This window comes from Anomaloglossus baeobatrachus, chromosome 4 (genome assembly GCF_048569485.1).
Source record: "Anomaloglossus baeobatrachus isolate aAnoBae1 chromosome 4, aAnoBae1.hap1, whole genome shotgun sequence".
NCBI classification, from domain to species: domain Eukaryota; kingdom Metazoa; phylum Chordata; class Amphibia; order Anura; family Aromobatidae; genus Anomaloglossus; species Anomaloglossus baeobatrachus.
In genome coordinates, this window is record NC_134356.1 from 252,886,941 (window position 1) to 252,909,737 (window position 22,797).

Sequence of the window (22,797 nt, forward strand, 5' to 3'; positions counted from 1 at the left end):
TTCTACGCCTGGGATGTGAACCGCGGATATGGTGGATGCTGTGTCCTCCACCCACATTAGAATGCGCCGGACTTCTTGGAATGCTTGCCGACTGCGCGTCCCTCCTTGGTGGTTGATGTATGCCACCGCTGTGGAGTTGTCCGACTGGATTCGGATCTGCTTTCCTTCCAGCCACTGTTGGAAGGCCAGTAGGGCAAGATACACTGCTCTGATTTCCAGAACATTGATCTGAAGGGTGGACTCCTGCGGAGTCCACGTCCCCTGGGCCCTGTGGTGGAGAAACACTGCTCCCCACCCTGACAGACTCGCATCTGTCGTGACCACTGCCCAGGATGGGGGCAGGAAGGATCTTCCCTGAGACAATGAGGTGGGAAGGAGCCACCATTGTAGAGAGTCCTTGGCTGTCTGGGAAAGAGAGACTTTCCTGTCCAGGGACGTTGACTTCCCGTCCCATTGGCGGAGAATGTCCCATTGAAGTGGGCGCAGATGAAACTGCGCAAAGGGAACTGCTTCCATGGCTGCCACCATCTTCCCGAGGAAGTGCATGAGGCGCCGTAAGGGGTGCGACTGGCCTTGAAGGAGGGATTGCACCCCTGTCTGTAGGGACCGCTGCTTGTTCAGCGGAAGCTTCACTCTCGCTGCTCGAGTATGAAACTCCATGCCAAGATACGTTAGCGACTGTGACGGTGACAGATTCGACTTTGGAAAGTTGATGATCCATCCGAACGTCTGTAGAGTCTCCAGCGTAGCATGTAGACTGAGTTGGCATGCCTCTTGAGAGGGTGCCTTGACAAGTAGATCGTCTAGGTAAGGGATCACCGAGTGTCCCTGAGAGTGCAAGACTGCTACCACCGCCGCCATGACCTTGGTGAAGACCCGGGGGGCTGTCGCCAGACCGAATGGCAGAGCTACGAACTGAAGATGGTCGTTTCCTATCACAAAACGTAGAAAACGTTGGTGTTCTGTAGCAATTGGCACGTGGAGATAAGCATCTTTGATGTCTATTGAGGCAAGGAAGTCTCCTTGAGACATTGAGGCAACGACAGAGCGGAGGGTTTCCATCCGGAACCGTCTGGCGTGCACATGTTTGTTGAGCAGCTTTAGATCCAGAACAGGACGGAACGAGCCGTCCTTTTTTGGAACCACAAAGAGATTGGAGTAAAACCCTCGCCCTTGTTCCTGAGGCGGTACAGGAACCACTACTCCTTCCGCTCTTAGGGAGTCCACCGCCTGCAGCAGGGCATCTGCTCGGTCTGGATGTGGGGAGGTTCTGAAGAACCGAGCTGGAGGACGAGAACTGAACTCGATTCTGTACCCGCGAGACAAAATGTTTGTCACCCACCGGTCTTTGACCTGTGACATCCAAATGTCAGAAAAGCGGGAGAGCCTGCCCCCGACCGGAGATGCGGAGGGGGGGGGCTGGAAGTCATGAGGTAGCCGCTTTGGAAGCGGTTCCTCCATTTGCTTTCTTGGGGCGTGCGTGAGCCCGCCAGGAATCTGAGACTCTTTGCGTCCTCTGAGTCCCTTTGGACGAGGAGAATTGTGTCTTGCCCGAACCTCGAAAGGACTGAAACCTCTGCTGCCATTTTTTCTGCTGAGGTTTGCTTGATCTGGGCTGGGGTAAGGAAGAGTCTTTACCCTTGGACTGTTTAATGATGTCAGCCAATGGCTCGCCAAACAGTCTATCTCTAGATAAAGGCAAGCTGGTTAAACATTTTTTGGAACCAGCATCTGCTTTCCAGTCCTTTAACCACAAGGCTCTGCGCAAAACTACCGAATTGGCGGACGCCATTGAGGTGCGGCTGGTAGATTCTAGGACCGCATTGATCGCGTAAGACGCAAACGCAGACATCTGCGAGGTAAGGGACGCCACTTGCGGCACCGCTGGATGTATGATAGCATCCACTTTTGCTAAACCAGCTGAAATAGCTTGGAGTGCCCATACGGCTGCGAATGCTGGAGCAAACGACGCGCCGATAGCTTCATAGACAGATTTTAACCAAAGGTCCATCTGTCTGTCATTGGCATCCTTAAGTGAAGCGCCATCCTCCACTGCAACTATGGATCTAGCTGCAAGTTTGGAAATCGGGGGGTCTACTTTTGGACACTGGGTCCAGCGCTTGACCACATCAGGGGGGAAAGGAAAACGTGTATCCTTAGAACGTTTAGAGAAACGCCTTTCTGGATGAGCGTCGTGTTTCTGGATTGACTCTCTGAAGTCAGAGTGATCCAAGAATGCACTCAATTTACGCTTGGGATAGAGGAAACGAAACTTCTCCTGCTCTGCAGCTGCCTCCTCTGCAGAAGGAGCTGGGGGAGAAATATCCAACAGTCTATTGATGGCTGAGATAAGCTCGTTTACCATGGCGTCCCCATCCGGGGTATCCAGATTGAGAGGGGTTCCAGGATAAGACTCCTGATCACTCTCTTCAGACGCATCACAGGGCGACTGATTGCGCTGAGACCCTGAGCAGTGTGATGACGTTGAGGGTCTTTCCCAGCGAGCTCGCTTAGGGTGGCTGGGGCTATCATCTGAGTCATAATACTCAGCCTGGGAAGCCGGGGACCCCCTTGCAGTCTGGATTAATTCCAACTGAGGGGGATTAGAGGACAGAGACCTCGCCGTGTCCATAGACTGAGCCCCAGTCATGGATTGCAAAGTTTCAAGGATTTTTGCCATAGTCACAGACATTCCATCAGCAAAAACTGCAAAGTCTGTCCCTGACACCGGGGCAGGACTTACAAGCGTCTCAGCCTGGGTCACTACCCCTCCGGACTCCGGCTGGCGAAGCAGCACCGGATCTGAGCATTGCACACAATGGGGGTCTTTGGAACCTGCTGGTAGAGCAGCCCCACATGCAGCACACGCAGTGTACACAGCCCTAGCCTTGGCAGCCTTGCGTTTTGTGGATGACATGTTGCTGCCTCCTCAGAGCGATCTGGGGTATCCAGCCAGGAAGCGACCTCACAGTGCAAGAAATAAATAAATATATATATCTGGTGACACAGTACACCAATACACACTGAGGCACTAGAGGGGCCAGCTGAAATGCCGCTTACCGCCCGCTTAAGAGCGGGTGTGTGGTCGCCAAAAGCCCCCTAGTCCAGGTCTCCCAGAGCCTTGCGTCCTTCCTCCAGCCAGACTGCATGTAATGGCTGCCGGCGTCCTGGGAGAGGAGGGGGGGCGGGCCCTGGGCGTTCCTGACTAAGAGCGGGAAGCCTGCTTCCCTCTGTGCCTAGTGAGAGGGCTGGAGCATGTAAATCAGGCTCCAGCCCTCGTCGCTGCTGCGAAACAGCGTCTCTCCCCTACCCTGATTGACAGGGTGGGGGCGGGAACGAAGCGGAGCTAGGCCGCAAAAGCCGGGGACTGGATTTATAAACGCCGCCGCCGTAAAAGCGCGGTCGGCGTGTCCCCGGCGCACTACAAGTCACAGCAGCGCCGCCGGTCCAGTGGGGGTCGGCGCTGCGTTCCCACAACACAAAAGTCCCCCAGTAAACTGCAGGAACACCAACTCAATCGTTACGGTCCCCGGCGCACTACAACACCCAGCCAGCCCGGAGTGTGTCTGTGCCTGCCGGGGACACAGAGTACCTGTATGATGCAGGGCCATGTCCCTGATTGTACTCCTGCTCCATATCCATCAGGTTCAACTGGGTCTGTGGATGGAGCCCGGCGTCAGAGCTTAGAGGCCGGCAGGATCCCACTTCCACAGAGCCCTACAAGGGGATGTGGAAGGAAAACAGCATGTGGGGCTCCAGCCCCTGTACCAGCAATAGGTACCTCAACCTTACAACACCATCCACGGGTGAGAAGGGAGCATGCTGGGGGCCCCATATGGGCCCTCTTTTCTTCCATCCGAAATAGTCAGCAGCTACTGCTGACTAAAATCTGTGGAGCTATGCGTGGATGTCTGACCTCCTTCGCACAAAGCTTGAAAACTGGAGAACCCGTGATACCACGGGGGGGTATAGCCAGAAGGGGAGGGGCCTTGCACTTTTTAGTGTAGTGCTTTGTGTGGCCTCCGGAGGGCAGTAGCTATACCCCAATCGTCTGGGTCTCCCAATAGAGCGCTGAAGAAAAGTGATTTTTCTCAAGAAAATTTCTTGAGAAACTTCTGGGAGTTGAAGATTACCGCACCTGCGGTTAAAAAAAAAAAAAAAAAAAAAAAAAATCGCACCAAAACCGCGGGAAAAACGCATGCATTTTTGCCGCGGTTTTTTCCGCAGGTTGGTCCCTGCGGTTTTTTTTTATGTTGAACTGCAATAAATAATATAGATAATAGATAGATAATCGATAGATAGACAGATAATGGATAGAGGGAAAGATGGATAGATAGATAGATAGATAGAAAGATAGGTGAGAAAGACCTATATAATGTCCCACCCCTCTGGATGTTCTAAGCTGGCACCCTTTAGTGACTTTCATGTGGCACTAAAGGGTGCCTAGCCTTGTATTTGGCCAAAAAAATAAATAAATAATTAACAAAAAAATGACGTGAGGTCCCCCCATCTTTTGTAGCCAGCTAGGGTTAAGCAGACGGCTGCAGCCTGCAGACCACAGCTGGCAGCTTCACCTTGGCTGGTAATCCAAAACAGAGGGCACCCCAAGCTGTTATTTTACATTAAATAATTTAAAACAAAAAACGTGGGGTCCCCCCCAAATTGTATAACCAGCCAAGGTAAAGCGGACAGCTGGGGTCTGATATTCTCAGACTAGGGAGGTCCACTGTTATTGGACACTCCCAGCCTAAAAATAGCAGGCTGCAGCCGCCCCAGAAGTGGCGCATCCATTAGACGTGCCAATCCTGGCGCTTCGCCCCAACTCATCCCATTGCCCTGGTGCGGTGGCAAACGGGGAAATATATGGGGTTGATGCCAGATGTGTAATGTCACCTGGCATCAAGCCCTAGGGTTAGTGATGTCACGGCATCTATCAGATACCCGACATCACCAACCCAGTCAGTAAGAAATAAAAAATAGACAACAAAAAAAGTTTTATTTCAAAAAACACTCCCCACATTCCCTCTTTCACCAATTTATTGACAAGAACAATCAAATCCGGGTCCGGCGTAATCCAATAAGGGGGTCCCACGGCATCCATACCATAGTCACTGTCCCAGTCAATGAAGAACAGAATGTTCCCCATTGGCTGGGAGAGCAATGCAATGACTTGAGCTAACATCAATAGGTCAGCCCAGGTCACTGCAGGGGATGCAGAGCGCTGCCATCAGGAGTTTAGCAGAGATCATTACCTGCTGTGATGATCTCCTGCAGTCCTGCCATCAGCGCTGTCACTGCCTTCTATGCCCGTCGTGTTCTCAGCAGTATCGCGAGAGCCTGAGACGTCTCGTGACCGCTAGTGACAGTCTCGGGCCACGGGCATAGACAGCGGTGACGTCAGGAGGCAGGAGATCGTCACAGCAGGTAATGATCTCATCTCACCTCCTGACAGCAGCGCTCGGCATCCCCGCAGCTGCCAGCATTGCAGGGGTGACAAGCTGCTGACACTGCGGGCAGACACTGACACTGCTGTGCTGGCAGCCGCGGGGCTGGAGCGGGACACAGACTGCACGGGCACCTGGAGGTCACACGGAAGTGCTTCTGTGCGGCGTCCAGGAAGTGTGACGTGTGTGTTTACTCTCTGCTCCGCTTCCTCTTCTGTCATAATGACATCACTTCCTGCAAAACCGCAGGCAGCGATGAACATTACCGCAGGTAAATCGCGGCTATACCGAGGGTATACCGCACATCATTTGCTAGCTGTGGTATACCCCCGGTATTTCGCGATTACATTACAGTGAATGGAGTGGAGTGAAATACCGGGGGTATACCGCAGGAACCTGTGGAAAAGAAGTGACATGCACATTTTCTCAAGAAATTTTCTCAAGAAAATCTTCAGAAAGAATTTTCTTGAGAAAAAAACGCAGTGTGCGCACAGCTATTTTTTTTCCCATAAGTTTTGCTGGGAAATGTCTGCAGAAAGATCACAAGCATTTCTCAATAAATTTCCGCAGCAAAACCGCGGGTAAAAACGCCTAGTGCACACAGGGCCTAAGAGATTGTAACAAATCTATGACTTAAAGGAGAGTAATGGCGAATTCATCACATCAGTCTAGATGAGGAGGCAGGGTGGAACGCCTCGCTACTAACCATACTCCAGTCAGGCATTGTAGTAAGATATGTGGTGTTAGGTCGCCACTCCTCATTCATGCCCCAATAACTGCCACTGTTCTAACCACTTTGTCAGAACTGAGTGAAAATGGTTTTAAAGGCACCAAAAGTCTCAAAAACTTTCGTGCAGCCTCAAGTAGCGCAACAAAATTTGCAACTTTTCCAACTTTTGATAATTCACAGCCTAAAGGGCACTTTACACACTGCGATATCACTATCAATATCGCTAGCGTGCGTACCCGCCCCCGTCGGTTGTGCGTCACGGGCAAATCGCTGCCCGTGGCGCACAACATCGCTAACACCCGTCACATGTACTTACCTGCCTAGCAACGTCGCTGTGACTGGCGATCCGCCTCCTTTATAAGGGGGCGGTTCATTCAGCGTCACACAGCAGCCGTCCAATAGCAGAGGAGGGGCGGAGATGAGCGGCCAGAACATGCCGCCCACCTCTTTCCTTCCTCAATGCCGTTGGACGCCAGTAAGGAGATGCTCGTCGTTCCTGTGGTGTCACACATAGCGATGTGTGATGCTGCATAAACGACGAACAACCAGCGGCATGCACCACCAACGATATTATGAAAAGGAGCGATGTGTTAACGATCAACAATTTTTGACGTTTTTGCGATCGTTGATCATCGCTCCTTGGTGTCACACGTTGTGATGTCGCTAACGACGCCGGATGTGAGTCACTAACGATGTGACCCCGACGATATATCGTTAGCGATGTCGCAGCATGTAAAGCACCCTTAAGTCTATGTGTGCACACTGCATCTTTTTATCCTGTGGTCACAGAAATGCAGCTTGTGGCCCAAAAAAACACACGACGTTTTGCAGCTTTTTTGTTAATGCGTTTTTTAAAGGAGAAACAAAATACAGCTCTGGCAAAATCTAAGAGACCACTGCAAAATTGTCAGTTTTTCTAATTTTTCTCTTTATAGGTATATTTTTGAGTAAAATGTAAATTGTTCTTTTATTCTATAAACTACTGACAACATGTCTCCGAATTTCCAAGCAATACATTTTGTATTTATTTTCTGAAAATGAGAAATAGTAAATGGGAAAAATAACAAAACAATGCATTGCTTTCAGATCTCATATAATGCAAAGAAAACAAGTCGATAATCATTTAGAAACAACCATACTAACCGCTGTGAGGTTCAGACAGAGACTGAAGTGATTAATAACCAAAATTGCATAAATACCATGTTATGTGATCCAAAAAGGCACATATCTATATGGGCCAAAAGGATATGTGCATGAACTCCATATTAGTCAGCAAAAACAGGAGGACAAGGAGTATAACATGCAATTATTTTTAATCAGAGTAAAAAATGTAATTTTAATATATCCAAGTGATAAGGACGATGTCCATAAATATAACACAACAATAGAACAAAAGGACATTAATTACATATAGTTCATGGTTACGGCATAACAGGTAAATATTACGGGTTAAAGGTGGACCAAAATATATGACATGTGCTTGACACATGTCATGTATTTTGGTCCACCTTTAGCATTATTTACTTGTGTTATGCCATAACCATGAACTATATGTAATCACTGTCCTTTTTTACTCTAATAAAAAATATTCGCATGTTATACTCCTTGTCCTCTTGTTTTTGCTAGTGACTGAAGTGACCTGTGTGATCAGCGGTGACGTCACTCAGGTGATTTGCGGTTACGGGTGGAGGACTCCAGCTGTGGCCGCGGCTAACCAGAGTGATGTCACTGCTGATCGCGCTCAGTCTCTGCTTGAACCTCACAGGGGGCAGTCATGTTCTATGGCGCGTGCTGTGAGCTTCAGATGTAGCAATATAATATTTAATTATAATTATTTTGGTGTTTGTGATTATTTCTTTTCACTTAGATTCATGATGGAAGGGTCTCACATAGTCCCCTCTCATTACTAATTTAGGGCTTAATGGCAGCTGTGGGCTGCCATTAACTCCTTATTACCCTGACTGCCTCTGCACCAGAGCAATCGGGAAGAGCCAAGTAAAGTGCCTGAACTGTCGCATCTAATGGATGTGGCAATTCCGGACGGCTGCAGGCTGATATTTTTAGACTGGGGGGGTCGGGTTTTTTCTTGGTTGTGTATCAATATTGTGGGGACTGCAGGCAGTTTAAAAAAAAAAAAAAAAACTAAAAAAAAAAACTAAATAAATTATCTAAATAATTAAAAAAAAAAAAAAAAAAAGCTGCATGCGGTTCCTCCTATTTTGGTACACAGCCAAGATAAGTACATGGGTGGGTGCTGCAGCCGGTAGCCGTGGCTTTATCTGTGCTGGGTATCATAATATGGGGGGACCCCACGCCAATTTTTTTATTTATTTGTTTTACTGTACGATATAAACCCTCCCACCGGCATCTGTGATTGTAAGCTTCAGAAATGTCGTCACTCAGTGTGGGGGCTCGTCTGACTGCAATCAATCACAGATGCCAATGAATGGGGGGGAAGCAGTGCATACTCAATGAAGGTAATATGCGGCCGGGGGAGCAGTGTGACAGCCGCCCCGGTGATTCGGAAAGTATGAAGCGCTTTCTTCTACCCCTTTGCGCCGGATTCTGGTCCCCATAGACTTGATATGGGGACCAACATCTGGCCAAATACCAGGGATCAATCCCCCGCTGACCCCGCTTCAAAAATGCAGCAAAAAAAGACGCACTATGCGGATAGCAAAATAGAAATCTCAGACTTTGCTGGGGGAAGGAAATTCATGCATTTGGGTGCATCTTTGTGACCACAAAACTTCACCAAAAATGCAGTAAAATATGCAGCATGCGCATATAGCCTGTCTATAAAAAAAGTAAGCAAAACAGGTGCCCTTACTCTTGCAAAGCATAATCTATAGATCTGTTCCTTTTTTGCTAGTAGCTGTTGTTTCTATAGGCAAGTTTAGCGACAGGGAGGCACGTTTCATGGTTTTGTCTTAATAAAAAGGGAGAATTCCGCTGCAGCCAGTTATGGGAGAGATTGGGAAGATTCCACTGCAACAGTTATCAGGGAGACGGGAAAGATTCCGCTGCAGCAGTTATTGGGGAGATTGGGAAGATAACACTGCAGCTGGTGATTGGGAAAGATTCTGCTGCAGCCAGTTATCGAAGATACGGGGAAGATTCTGCAGCAGCCAGCTATTGGAGAGACGGAGAAGATTCTGCAGCAGCCAGTTATTGAGGAGATGGGGAAGATTTCATTGCAGACAGTTATCGAGGAGATGGGGAAGATTCCGCTGTAGACAGTTATCGAAGAGACTGGGAAGATTCCACTGCAGCGTTACCAGAAAGATGGGGAAGATTCCGCTGCAGCGAATTATTGGAGAGACGGGGAAGATTACACTGCAGTCAGTTATCGGGGAGATTGGGAATATTCCACTGCAGACAGTTATCGAGGCGATGGGGAAGATTCCGCTCTAGACAGTTATCGAAGAGACTGGTAAGATTCCGTTGCAGCCAGTTATTGAAGAAACGGTGAAGATTCCGCTGCGGCCAGTTATCGGAGAGACGGGGAAGATTACACTGCAGTCAGTTATCGGGGAGATTGGGAAGATTCCGCTCTAGACAGCTATAGAAGAGACTGGGAAGATTCTGCTGCAGCCAGTTATCAAAGAGATGGTGAAGATTCCGCTGCGGACAGTTATCGGAGAGACGGGTAAGATTCCACCGCAGCCAGTTATCAGGGAGACAGGGAAGAGTCTGCTGCAGCCTTTTAAGATTACACGGCGGCTAATTATCCAGGAGATGGGGAAGCCAGTTATTTGGGAGAATGGGAAGATAACGCTGCAGCCGATTATAGGAGAGACGAGGGAAGATTCTGCAGCAGCCAGTTATTGGAGAGATAGGGAAGATTTAGCAGCAGCCAGTTATGAAGGAGACAGGGAAGAGTCTGCTGCAGCCAGTTATTGGGGAGCTGAGGAAGATTACACTGTAGCCGGTGATCGGGGAGACAGGGAAGAGTCTGGTGCAGCCAGGTATCGAGGAGATGGGGAAGAGTCCGCTGACACCAGTTATTGAAGAGACAGGGAAGATTACGCTGCAGCCAGTTATCGGGGAGATTGGGAAGGTTCTGCTGCAGTCAGTTATAGTGGAGATTGGGAAGATTCCGCTGCAGCCAGTTATTGGAGAGATGGGGAAGATTTCACTGAAGCAGGTATTGGAGAGACGGGGAAAATTTTGCTGCAGCCAATTATCGGTAAGATGGGGAAGATTCCGCTGCAACCAGTTATTTGATAGACAGGGAAGATTCCGCTGCATGCAGTTATTGGAGAGACGGGAAAAATTCAGCTGCAGCCAGTTACTGGGGAAACGGGGAAGATTGCGCTGCAGCCAGTTATCGGGGAGATGGCTAAAATTTCACTGCAGCAGTTATCCGGGAGATGGGTAAAATTCCACTGCAGCAGTTTTCAGGGAGATGGGTAAAATTCCTATGTGGCCAGTTATCAGGGAGACAGGGCTGCAGCCAGTTATTGCAGAGGTGGAGAATATTTAGCTGCAGTCAGTTATCAGGGAGATGGGGAAGATTCTGCTACAGCCAGTTATCTAGGAGATGGGGAAGAGTCTACTGCAGCAGGTTACTGGGGAGATGTGGTACATTTTGCTACAGCTAGGTGTCCAGGAGAGAGGGAACAGTCTGGTGCAGCCAGTTATGGAGGAGATGGGGAAGCGTCCACTGCAGCCGGTTATCGGGGAGACGTGGAACATTTCGCTATAGCAGTTATCTTACAGCCAGACACAGGCAAGTGAAATGGGCAAGGAGCATTGCAGCTCCCCTAAAACAGACAATAATGATTTATATATTTCTCACTTTTAATTGAACTAGGGGAAAACAATCAATGAAAATGGAAGAGATTTAAGGGAGAAATTACTATAGCTTCCAACTTGAGAAATAAACAGATGGTCAGACGTTGGCAATTGAAATCATAAGCTGTGCCAGTCAGCTCTATTTGTTTACAATGTGGGGACATTTAATTACATGTACCAGCACCCTTCATACTGCAAGTAAGCAGTAGTCTAAAAGCGCAGCAACACTGGTTTACATTGCTAATAATTGGATTGCTAAATGCTGCTACCAGAGTCCATTTGAGGAAAGGATATCGGAGCTGAATGCAGCTCACACTGGACAGCCCCTTTAAAGCATGCTTTCTGTACACATTTGTATTCTACGTGTACCAGTCAGTGCATGCAATATTACAGTAAAGCAGCATGAAGTGAAATGTCATCCCAAAAATAAACTGATCGGTTTGTTGGGCTCAATTTTGAAACATTACATAAATAATGTTGAATGCATCTGCTGTCACAAAACGTAATGAAACGTTACACAAAACTCTTCAGAATATTGTCTTCCTATAGGTTTCCAGTAATAAATAAATGATGCCAATTCAAGCCGTACCAGGTATACGAGGCAGCACTAAGACGGTTTCGCTTTTTTTTATCTTCATCCTCGGTTACTTACTTCATCTCTTAGGTGCTGAATTGTTTGCTCGGTTTTCCGTTCACGCTCGGTTGCTTCTTTCAATAGCCTTTTCAGATCAACAATGCTGTCGTTTCTCTTTAGAAGCTCGGCTTCCATCTCCTTCATCTTCGTTTCATACATCCTGACAAGTTAAAAAAGAAGCCTTTTATCTGGTTATTTTGTTAAAAAATAAAGTGTCAATGACATAAAGTAGGAAAATGCATAACATCAAACTAAAGAAAAAGAAGGTGTGCATGTAATACTCAAGATTTATTCAAAGTCTGCGATGGTACTCAGAACCATTTAATCTCCTGCGAAGAATGTATGGAAATATAGCTATTATGTACAGCAGGCTTCATTGGAGACTTATATCTACTCCTTACAAAGCAGAACAACTGGAGCTTTTGTAAAATCCTTGAGCTTCAAGGGTTATTAATTGTATCTGGTCTGAATTCACTGGCGGGTATGACTGTAAAAGCCATTCCTATAGAACAAATTATGCCACCTTCAGATTACTTCTAGCATCTTGAAATGCAATGCGGGCCTGTGTTACCAAGCGGCACGCTAAACACAATGCTTTCCCAATGTTTTTATTTCCCCATTGTGTTTGGTACACACAAAGGAAGAATGCATTCAAGTATCTCTCAAATAGAAGCACCCTCTTTTAACGAAAGCCTTCCCATGGTGAGAGCAAGCCATTGTGTTAATATCTACATAATAGAACAGCTATTTCATGGGTTTATTAATAAAAAGCTGGCGATTGCTGAACTTCTGCCTGTAGAACATAACATTACAGGTTGGCCATTCAAGTGAATTGCTATCCATGTGATGCACAACTTTTCTAATCATTTTAGAAGGCGAGTCCTACATGTTTCAGATATACTTTGTATTTCACCTTACAAACATGTCCAATACTTTATTTGCTCTGACTATTGAAGCATTAGCTATTAGAATACGCTCCACGCCACTAATAAAAGGCATATCTATAGCTGATCTGATGGATATCATTGGGTTACACGCTGATGACATGATCATTTCATGGACCAAGTCGAGGACACTTTACCTCATGTTATATCTACTCTAGATAAATGTGGCAGATTTTATGGACTGTCTATAAACTGGAACAAATCAGCCTCTCTCATGCGTCTACTCATTTAGATTCTTTATCACTTTTAGCAGTGACCACATTTTAGATATTTAGGGATCAACATTCATCAAAACCGTAGAAGGGATCTTTCTTCTATCAGTCTTCTAGTATTAGATTATGCCAAACTGAAGTTTAAACAACCTTTATCAGTGCCGAGAGGCATAAATCTATTAAGATGATATTATTGCCAAGATTCAGTAATACTTTGCAAAGCAGTACGGTACCTAAATCCATCCTTAACACTTAACTCGCTAATGTTTTTATTTGTATAGGGTAGTTCTCGGTTCCAACTTAAATTATCGACCCTTCAATGACAAAAAAAAAGCTCAGGGGTAAAGCTTTGCCTTTTTCCTCTATCGCATAGCAGGTCACCTAAAGGCGCCAAGCAGTTAGGTGTCAGGTTCTCAACCGCCAAACTTGGAGAGTCACTTGGTGGAATTCTGGAGATTGATAAACCTGACACTTACAAAAATGTTGCCTATGCTCAAGTTAGTGAGGTTAGTCTGGAGATAGGCGACACGAGTATCAAATTTTACTCAGATTTTATAGCAAATCCGTTATTTTCCATCCCTGATATCTCACCCATCCTCTCAATTTTGGAGCACTCAAAACATCCATTTACTTTGTGACCTTTATGACTAGAATATATGGTTATCTTTCGATCAGTTGAGAAATAAGGATGATGTGCCAAGATCCTACCTTCTATAGATAGGTATTCTTAAGTCACAAGGCCCGCAAGGTGTCATATCAGCCGTGTACACATACATGCCTGAATCCTTCTGAGCATGCTTTTGATCAGATTCAAGCATATCTTGGCCGAAATCTGATCCCAGGTCTCTTCTACATGTTCCCAATGTTGGCGCATACTGGTCGACTTACTTAGGTATGCATACAGCTTTTTCTTTAACTCAACCTAATCGAACACATGTGAGTAGAAGTCTGGGGACTGTGTGGCCTAATCAAGCATCTCTACTTTATCGTCATGGAACCATTTCTTGCCAATCTGGACGTATGCTTTGGGTTATTGTCCTGCTGGAACATTTTGTCCTTTTCCTACCCAAAGTACCGGAGTGTACAAACTACTCTTGTACGATAGTTACATATAACTCATCATTGAGACCACCATCAATCCTGGTCAAGTATCCAATGCCTTTGCATGCGAAGCAAAACCATATCACATCAGGCTTCCTCCAAACTTGACAGTTCCTTCCATTTCTCGATCAGTTAGCCCCTGTAATGCCAGCGTTCATGCACTAATCGGCAGGGACACAGATTTACTCAACGCCCCAGCTGTTCCTCCAGCTTCTCTGCCCGTCGTATCCCCCAGCTCCCATGGCTGAGCAGGTTTCCTGGTTGTGTGCATTCAGCTTCTTAAAGAGCAGCACACATACTCCTGAAGTGTCTCCAGCCTATTGCTGGGAAACACCAGGTATTTAAGGCACACTTTCCTATTGGGAGGTGCCTAAGTAACGTTTGTCTGGTGTAGCCAGTGTGCCTTGTGACTATGAGCTTGTTGTCTGGTCCCTGGAGCAAGTTCAAGATTCAGTACTCGCCCGTATGCCTGAATCAGTAGTGATCCTCAACTCAAACCTTTTAGGGTCCCTGAATGTGTTCCAGTGCCCAGGTACCGGCCAGAGTTACTAAATCCATTCCTGTGTACCGGTACCAGCCTGAGTTCCTGAATCTGGTCCTATGTCCTGCTACCAGCCTGAGTCACTGAATCTATTCTTGTGTCCCGGTACCAGCCATAGTTCTTTAAACTATTCCAGTGTCCCGATAACAGACTGAATTATTGAATCTGTTCCTGTATCCTGGTACGAGCCTGAGTTCCTTAATCCGTTCTAGTATCCTGGTACCAGCCTTAGTTAATGAATCCAGTCTAGTATCCCGGCACCTGCCAGAGTGCCTGAATCAGTTCTAGTACCCCAGAACTAGCCTAAGTTCCTGAATCCATTCCTGTGTTCTGGTACCAGCCTGAGAACCTGAATCCATTTTTAGTATCCCAGTACTTGCCTGTGTTCCTGAGTCTGTTCCTAAATCTGTTCCTGTCCCTGTATCAGCCTAAGTTGATTGTACAAGTCTGTGTTCCTGAATCCATCTCAGTATCCCGGTACCTGCCTGTGCTCCTGAATCTGTTCCTGAATCAGTTTCTTGTTCCTAATGCCTGCCTGTGTTTCTGAATCCGTTTTCCTGTCTGAACGTGTCCTGTCTGTACCTGTACCAGCATACACCCTGCCGTTTATCATGTTTCTGTCCTGATGCGGCCCCCAACTCTGTCGCGTGTAGACATTTAGGTAAGCTACTGCGGATCTGGGGACTGCATTGGAGTGGCACCTTGAAGATACTTGCAGCACAAACCTTACCTTACCAACAGAGACACTAGAGAAGACCAGGTAGCCGCTTTGTCACACCCATGCAGGGTAAGCCCGGGCTGTGTGACCCAGTGGGTTCATATCGTCTTGGCGTAATTATCACTGCTGCTTCAGCCAAAACAGCCCATTTTTCTCTTGTTTCTTCCACACCCATTTGCATAGCTTATTGACTTTCACCTAATATCTCTAAATCAACCATTTCCAATCTTCTGTAATCCACTTGTCATACTTTTTTGCAAACTTGAGCTTCTTATGATGATGTTGAAGTTGATGCTTCTTTACCTTTTTTCGGCACCATTTCAGATTTGTGTAACGTGCATCACATGGACATCTGTGATCTGACAATCATAAAGCAGAACTGATAGACCTAGTGATGAGCTGACTTGTTGACTGTAATATTTGCCTGGATGTTCATCTCTTGGCTTTTGAATGGACTTCTTTTTGTATTCTTCCAACTCTCATGGCAGTCACATGATGAAGTTTGGTAATTTTCTTGGCTGAGAAACCGCTATTGATGAGCTGGATGATGCCATTTCTCTTTTCTTGGAAAATCTTCTTCATGGCTGCTCCTCAATTCGAACCAGTGACCTTTTGCTTGGGAATCAACCCAATAACACACTCAGGATTTAGGGAATCTGAGAACAGGTTGCAATTTGTAGTATACAGGAAGAAAAAAAAATATTTTTCCACCAGCAGGAGCAAAACAATAACACTGTAGTGAAAAGACAAGAATCTGCATAACTAATTATATGCTAAATAGTTGCAAGTCAAATTTACATACGAGATAGCCAAGATGATTGTCTATAAATGGTAGTCTCATGCTCAAAGCTGTAGTGAATGGTGAGATATAGAGCCTGAAAGTCAAAAGTTCAAAATATTAAACTTTTTGCTCGTCAGTGTACCTCCAACGTTACATTAAGCTACCAACGCTATCAGGGGTTGCTTAGACTGGATAGAACTGTTCCAAACAATCATTTCTGAAAGGTCAGGTAGTGAAGCCAGACCAGCAAGCAGACAGTGTCAGCATCTGAAGGCAGGGCAATTCTCCTACTTGGAGCGCGGCACAAACGGCCTCAATCTTACCTCAATTTCTGAGATCATGCTTAGTTATGCTGCTCCGATATGTATTCAAAGTCTCCAGCTTAAATATGTTGGATTTCAATAAATCCAGACTTTTTTTTTTCTTATGGAAAATGATGTTTCTGCCATTGGGCTGTCTCCCACTTAATCTCCCTTTCTCTTTCTCCTCCTGAAGCTAGCACGCTTGGCCATGAATGTATGCATGTAGGGAAATAGTAATCAACAGACCACCATCTTGTGTGTATGGTCTTTCCTACATCTGTACAGGTTTTCAGGCTCTAGACATGAACAGTAATTGTTACATCCACTAGGAAAGATATATCAAACATAGCAGGGAATTAAAACACAGCATATTACAAACGTTTTTGATGTTATTGCATAATGAACATTAGCATCTATATATATAATTGCCTTATTCTGTCTGTCTGTCTGTCTGTCTGTCTGTCATGCTTCAAAATTGTGTCCTTCCGGTGACATTGTGTCCTTACGGTGACACAAAGCTGATTGGCCGCTGGGCTCGCCATGGCCCCGCCCCCCCACACCGATTGGCCGCTCGCCCAGGCTGCGCCCCCACACGGATTGGCCAGCCGCTCGCCCAGCCTCCGCCCCCCCCACAGATTGGCCTCTCGCCCCGGCACCCTGCAGGCATTGGCAATTCGGCCACGCCACGCCCCGCCCCCCTCACGCAACGCACGTTAGCTCTGGCCCCGCCCACCTCCCCCCGCGCATTCCCCGAACTGACACGGCTGTCACGGAGGTGAGTACTGTACTCCCCCCTCCCTCTCCCCCCCCCGCGCATTCCCCGAACTGACACGGCTGTTAAGGGGGGTGAGTACTGTACTCCCCCCCCCCCGTCCCCCATCCCCCGCTCGCACGGGAGTGGTGTGGGCTCCCGTGCGAGCGGGGGACGGGATACGTTGGCATGGTTACAAGCGCATCGAGGTCCTGTAGCGGCGGAAGATCCACACGCACACACACACACACACACATACACACACATCAGCTCACACTCACTCTCACACTCACTCTCACACACACCTCACACACACATCACATCGCATCCACACACTCACAGCATCCGGCGATATCGCTTGCTTCTCGGCCTCGATACTGTGCTGTTGTGACCTTCCAGGACCTGACGGAGGATCACATGGCCAGAAGCATGTGGTATCTCCGGATGTTGTGACTGTGAGCGCGTATGTGCGATATCGTCAGTGTCTGTGTGTGTGAGTGTATGCGATCGGGTGTGTGTGAGTGTCGGGATCGGGTGTGTGTGAGTGTATGCGATCGTGTGTGTGAGTGGATGCGATCGTGTGTGTGAGTGTCGCCAGAGGAGCACGGCGTGCTAGAGGAGACTGGGAGCAGAGAGGCTGATCTTGGGGAAGGCTGGGAGGGGGAGGCTGATGCTGGGGGAGACTGGGAGGGGAAGGCTGATGCTGAAGGAGGCTGGGAGGAGGAGGCTGGGAGGAAGGAGGCTGGGAGGAGAGAGGCTGATCCAGGGGAAGGCTGGGAAGGGGAGGCTGATGCTGAGGGAGGCTGGAAGGAAAGAGGCTGATGCTGGGGGAGGCTGGAAGGAGAGAGGCTGAGGCTGGGAGGAGAGAGGCTGATGCTGGGGAAGGCTGATGCTGAGGGAGGCTGGGAGGGGAAAGCTGATGCTGGGGAAGGCTGGGAGGACGGAGGCTGGGAGGAGAGAGGCTGATCCTGGGGAAGGCTGGGAGAGGGAGGCTGATGCTGGGGGAGGCTGGAAGGAGAGAGGCTGATGCTGGGGGAGGCTGGAAGAAGAGAGGCTGATGCTGGGGGAGGCTGATGCTGGGGGAGGCTGGGAGGAGAGAGGCTGATGCTGGGGGAGGCTGGGAGGAGAGAGGCTGATGCTGGGGAAGGCTGGGAGGAGAGAGGCTGATGCTGGGGACAGAGAGGAGAGGCTGATGCTGGGGACAGAGAGGCTGATGCTGGGGACAGAGAGGCTGATGCTGGGGACAGAGAGGCTGATGCTGGGATGAGAGAGGCTGATGCTGGGAGAAGAGAGGCTGATGCTGGGGACAGAGAGGCTGATGCTGGGGACAGAGAGGCTGATGCTGGGGACAGAGAGGCTGATGCTGGGGACAGAGAGGCTGATGCTGGGGACAGAGAGGCTGATGCTGGGGACAGAGAGGCTGATGCTGCGGGCAGAGAGGCTGATGCTGCGGGTAGAGAGGCTGATGCTGGCGCAGCATGGCGGATGGAGCACGTTTGGGAGTGCGCAGCATGGCGGATGGAGCACGTTTGGGAGTGCGCAGCATGGCGGATGGAGCACGTTTGGGAGTGCGCAGCATGGCGGATGGAGCACGTTTGGGAGTGCGCAGCATGGGGGATTCAGCACGATGGGGAGTGCGGAGTATGGCGGATGGAGCACGTTTGGGAGTGCGCAGCATGGCGGATGGACCACGTTTGGGAGTGCGCAGCATGGCGGATGGAGCACGTTTGGGAGTGCGCAGCATGGGAGATGGAGCACGATGGGGGGTGCGCAGCATAGGGGATGGAGCACGATGGGGAGTGCGCTGCATGGGGGATGGAGCACGATGGGGAGTGCGGAGTATGGCGGATGAAGCACGTTTGGGAGTGCGCAGCATGGCGGATGGAGCACGTTTGGGAGTGCGCAGGATGGGAGATGGAGCACGATGGAGGGTGCGCAGCATAGGGGATGGAGCACGTTTGGGAGTGCGCAGCATGGCGGATGGAGCACGTTTGGGAGTGCGCAGCATGGGAGATGGAGCACGATGAGGAGTGCGCAGCATGGCAGATGGAGCACGTTTGGGAGTGCGCAGCATGGGGGATGGAGCACGATGGGGAGTGCGCAGCATGGCGGATGGAGCACGTTTGGGAGTGCGCAGCATGGCGGATGGAGCACGTTTGAGAGTGCGCAGCATGGCGGATGGAGCACGTTTCGGAGTGCGCAGCATGGCGGATGGAGCACGTTTGGGAGTGCGCAGCATGGGAGATGGAGCACGATGAGGAGTGCGCAGCATGGCAGATGGAGCACGTTTGGGAGTGCGCAGCATGGGGGATGGAGCACGATGGGGAGTGCGCAGCATGGCGGATGGAGCACGTTTGGGAGTGCGCAGCATGGCGGATGGAGCACGTTTGAGAGTGCGCAGCATGGCGGATGGAGCACGTTTCGGAGTGCGCAGCATGGCGGATGGAGCACGTTTGGGAGTGCGCAGGATGGGAGATGGAGCATGATAGGGAGTGCGCTGCGTGGGGGATGGAGCACGATGGGGAGTGCGCTGCATGGGGGATGGAGCACGATGGGAAGTGCACACCTCCCCCCAACACACACACACACGCGCGCGCGCACTGCACAACACACCACACTGGGAACCACAAACAACTGCCCTACACAGACACCCACACACAGACAACGCTGCACACACAAATATACGCACATACCGCACAACACACACATTGCACAAAACATACCTCCCCCCAAAACACACCACACACACACAAACCGCGCAACACACACACACAACACTACACACACAGCGCTCCACAAACAACGCAACACACAAACAACACTGCTCTCACCCCCCATCACACCCAGACAACACCCAGAACATGTACAGCCCCTACACAAACACTTGGTAACTACACACAACAACATCTATATATATATATATATATAACAAAAATCATACATGAACTACACAATACGTAAATTCTAGAATACCCGATGCGTAGAATCGGGCCACCTTCTAGTTGTTTAATAACAACAAATAAAGGGTTTACCAAGCCTGTAAAAATGGATGGCTTATTCTATGGATGAATCATCAATATTAGAACCTTAGATGTTTGAAAAGACTTCAATGTTTACTTGTATTTTTTAAAGCAGCTGTTTAAGATATTACAGTCTTGTCTATTTGCTTCAATGGAACAAAGCTTCAAACCGCTGGCCGAAGTGGGTACCAATAGTCAACCCTTAACGATCTTATATTCATGGCTTATTCCATAAATAAGCCATGATTTTTTTTAAAGGCTAGCACACTCCTTTAAAAAAGTTTTGTAGCACCATCATTTTCATAGCTTATCCTTTAGATTTGCCGTCAATATCTGACCATGGGTGTTCATTTATCAGCACCTCTGCTTTATTATCTGTTTAAAGGCACTGCAATGCACAGCAATGCCCAATAACCACCTCACTGTTTACACTGCTCCTTCTACAGGCACCTCTTTATTATTACAGGGTTCACTTAATAGAAATCTTATTTAAAGAGTAGTTTTTAGGCAAAGGTTGAGTAGACAACAAAACTTACCTGCTTACAACTACAGACTTCCACGCTTTCCCATCTGTCCCTTCCAGTTGCGGTCCTCTGCTTTCAGCAAAGCTCAGTTTATTTCGAGTGTCTTCTAAGTTTGCTGACAGTTTTTCATTCACAACTTCCAAATTCCTTTTTGAAATTCTCAATTTTTCTGAAGTTTCAATTTCCTGCATGTAAGAAGCAACAACAAAAAAACCTATGTAAGAACTACTTACTTTACAATTATTGTCCTCCAAGGCTAGTTACCAATGATGTGCTCCTCATTAAAAGAAGAACTGGTCACAAGTAAGGCTAGACAATGAGATCATTCAATGACTACCGACAATTCACAACTAAACGTTTTCTTTTGCCTCCCTGGAGCAATGGTTATCATATTATAACATATGACTAATTGGAAAAACTGACTTTAAAGGAAACTTACCATCAAGAAATTCTATGAAGCTAATCAAGCTTTTATTAGAACTTTTTTTTACATTTCCAGCTGCCCAGCTGAGTGCCTCACATGTATCTCGCATCGCATCACCTGGCACAGCTACACACTCTCCTGACAGGAGCGGGTCAGCTGCATGTATCTCTACGCAGCCGAGGCGCTCATGTCCCGGAGAACAGCAGGCTGTGCCGAGTAAAGCGATGCGAGAATCATGCGAGATACACATGAGGCACTCGCAAGTGTGACTCTGGCCTAAAAATAAATCACAAAATATTCCACCCTTGTATTGGCCATTAGAACAGACAACAAGCAGACATTTTGTATTTTCTGTACCTCACTTTTCAGTTTAGCTGTTTGTTATTGAGATGATACTGCTAATCCTCTTCCAATCCAAAGTGGTAGTAATTATAGTTAACTTAAAAGAATTGCCTACTAAATTTTTTAACCCTAGAACAGGCAACCATAGAAATCAACCATAGAAAACAAGTAACCTAGCAGGCCTGCGAGGCCCCAGGTATGCGTTCTAGGGTTATTTGATGACTTATTCTCAGAATAGGCCATCAATATCTGATAGAAGAAGTGTGACATCCAGCACCAGCTTCTATCAACTATTAGCGTGTCTGGCCGGAAGTTCTTGGATGCTGCTGGAGAACGAGTGTATAGTGGCCATGGCCGTGTACTGCAGTTCCAACCCCTATTCTAATGGTGTTTGGTGTTGTACCCTATTGATCAGCTATTGATGGCCTATCTTAATGATAGGCCATCAAAAAATATATAGTAACCAACATTTTTAAAAAAATGCTTTGAGAAAAAAAATGATACTCTATGTTATGACCAGTGATGAGTGAGGACTACCATGCCTGGGTGCTCAGTACTCGTAACGAGCAGCTGGACACTGGAAGATTTTTTGGAAAAATGCTTGATTTTTCCTTGAATCATATTATACTAGGTACATGACTGGAGCCTATCCAAGTACCAAGCATGGTAGTGCTCGGTGATTACTAGTCAGATTATGACTAATCCAGGACCTAAAGAGTAGGTGCAAAATTTAAACGGAACCTGTCACAAATATGCATGCAAGTCCTTGGTATTTGTATGCATGAGTCTTATTTAAATATTAACAGCTATCTTTGTATGCAGGGGGTGCTTGTCAAATAACTTTATAGGATCGCCCACTTTACTCATATCTACAAACACCATGTATTTCCATAAATGAAATGCAAGTTTCTGAAACCTTTCCCACACAATTATCAATTAGATCAGCTCCTTCTGTTCTATAAGATCCTGCCTACAGATCAGATATAATTTTCAATATGAAAGGTTCTCTTTAAAGAGGATCTGTCATCAGGTCAATTGCTCTTATTTTATTCCCAATGCTCTCCTGTGTATTCAATATATTTTTTTATTTTTTTTTTAAATCCACCATACAGTTTTAGATCTATTGGCCTTTGTTGTCGGTGATAAGGCTTTCGGACTTTAACAAGAGAGCACTGCTTCAAACCCCACATCCAAACCCTTACCACCTTCAATTCAAATATATTTCCTGACCCTGTGCTTTCCTCAACCATGAATCTACTAAAATGCTCACTCCCTCATCATCTCCCACCTTGACTACTGCAATATCGTCCACAGTGGCCTTTCTGTTAACAGTCTTGCACCTCTTCATTCCATCCTTAACTCTGTTGGCTCACTAGTCTACTTCTCTCTTTGTTAAACTACCCTCAACAAACCCTTCATTGGCTTCCAATTCCCCAATGTATCCAGTTTAATAAATAAAGTTGGGCATACATGTAAATTCTGTGTAGTGTCTGCCATAACAGTATGCTTAGAACAGAGAGGTTCAGCTGAGC

The 22,797-nt window shown here is 47.5% G+C and overlaps 1 protein-coding gene across 4 annotated transcripts in view; it reads right to left on the reverse strand.

Annotated features, from left to right (window-relative positions):
* Positions 1–22,797, reverse strand: part of CEP290 (centrosomal protein 290) — a 451,099-nt gene that overhangs the window by 34,332 nt on the left and 393,970 nt on the right. For all 4 annotated transcript variants that reach the window (XM_075344782.1, XM_075344781.1, XM_075344784.1 and 1 more), the window contains 2 exons: positions 20,512–20,684; positions 11,624–11,765 (listed from right to left, as the gene is read on the reverse strand). In XM_075344782.1, the coding sequence (XP_075200897.1) occupies positions 11,624–11,765; positions 20,512–20,684 (315 nt within the window). The remainder of the gene's footprint in view (positions 1–11,623; positions 11,766–20,511; positions 20,685–22,797) is intronic.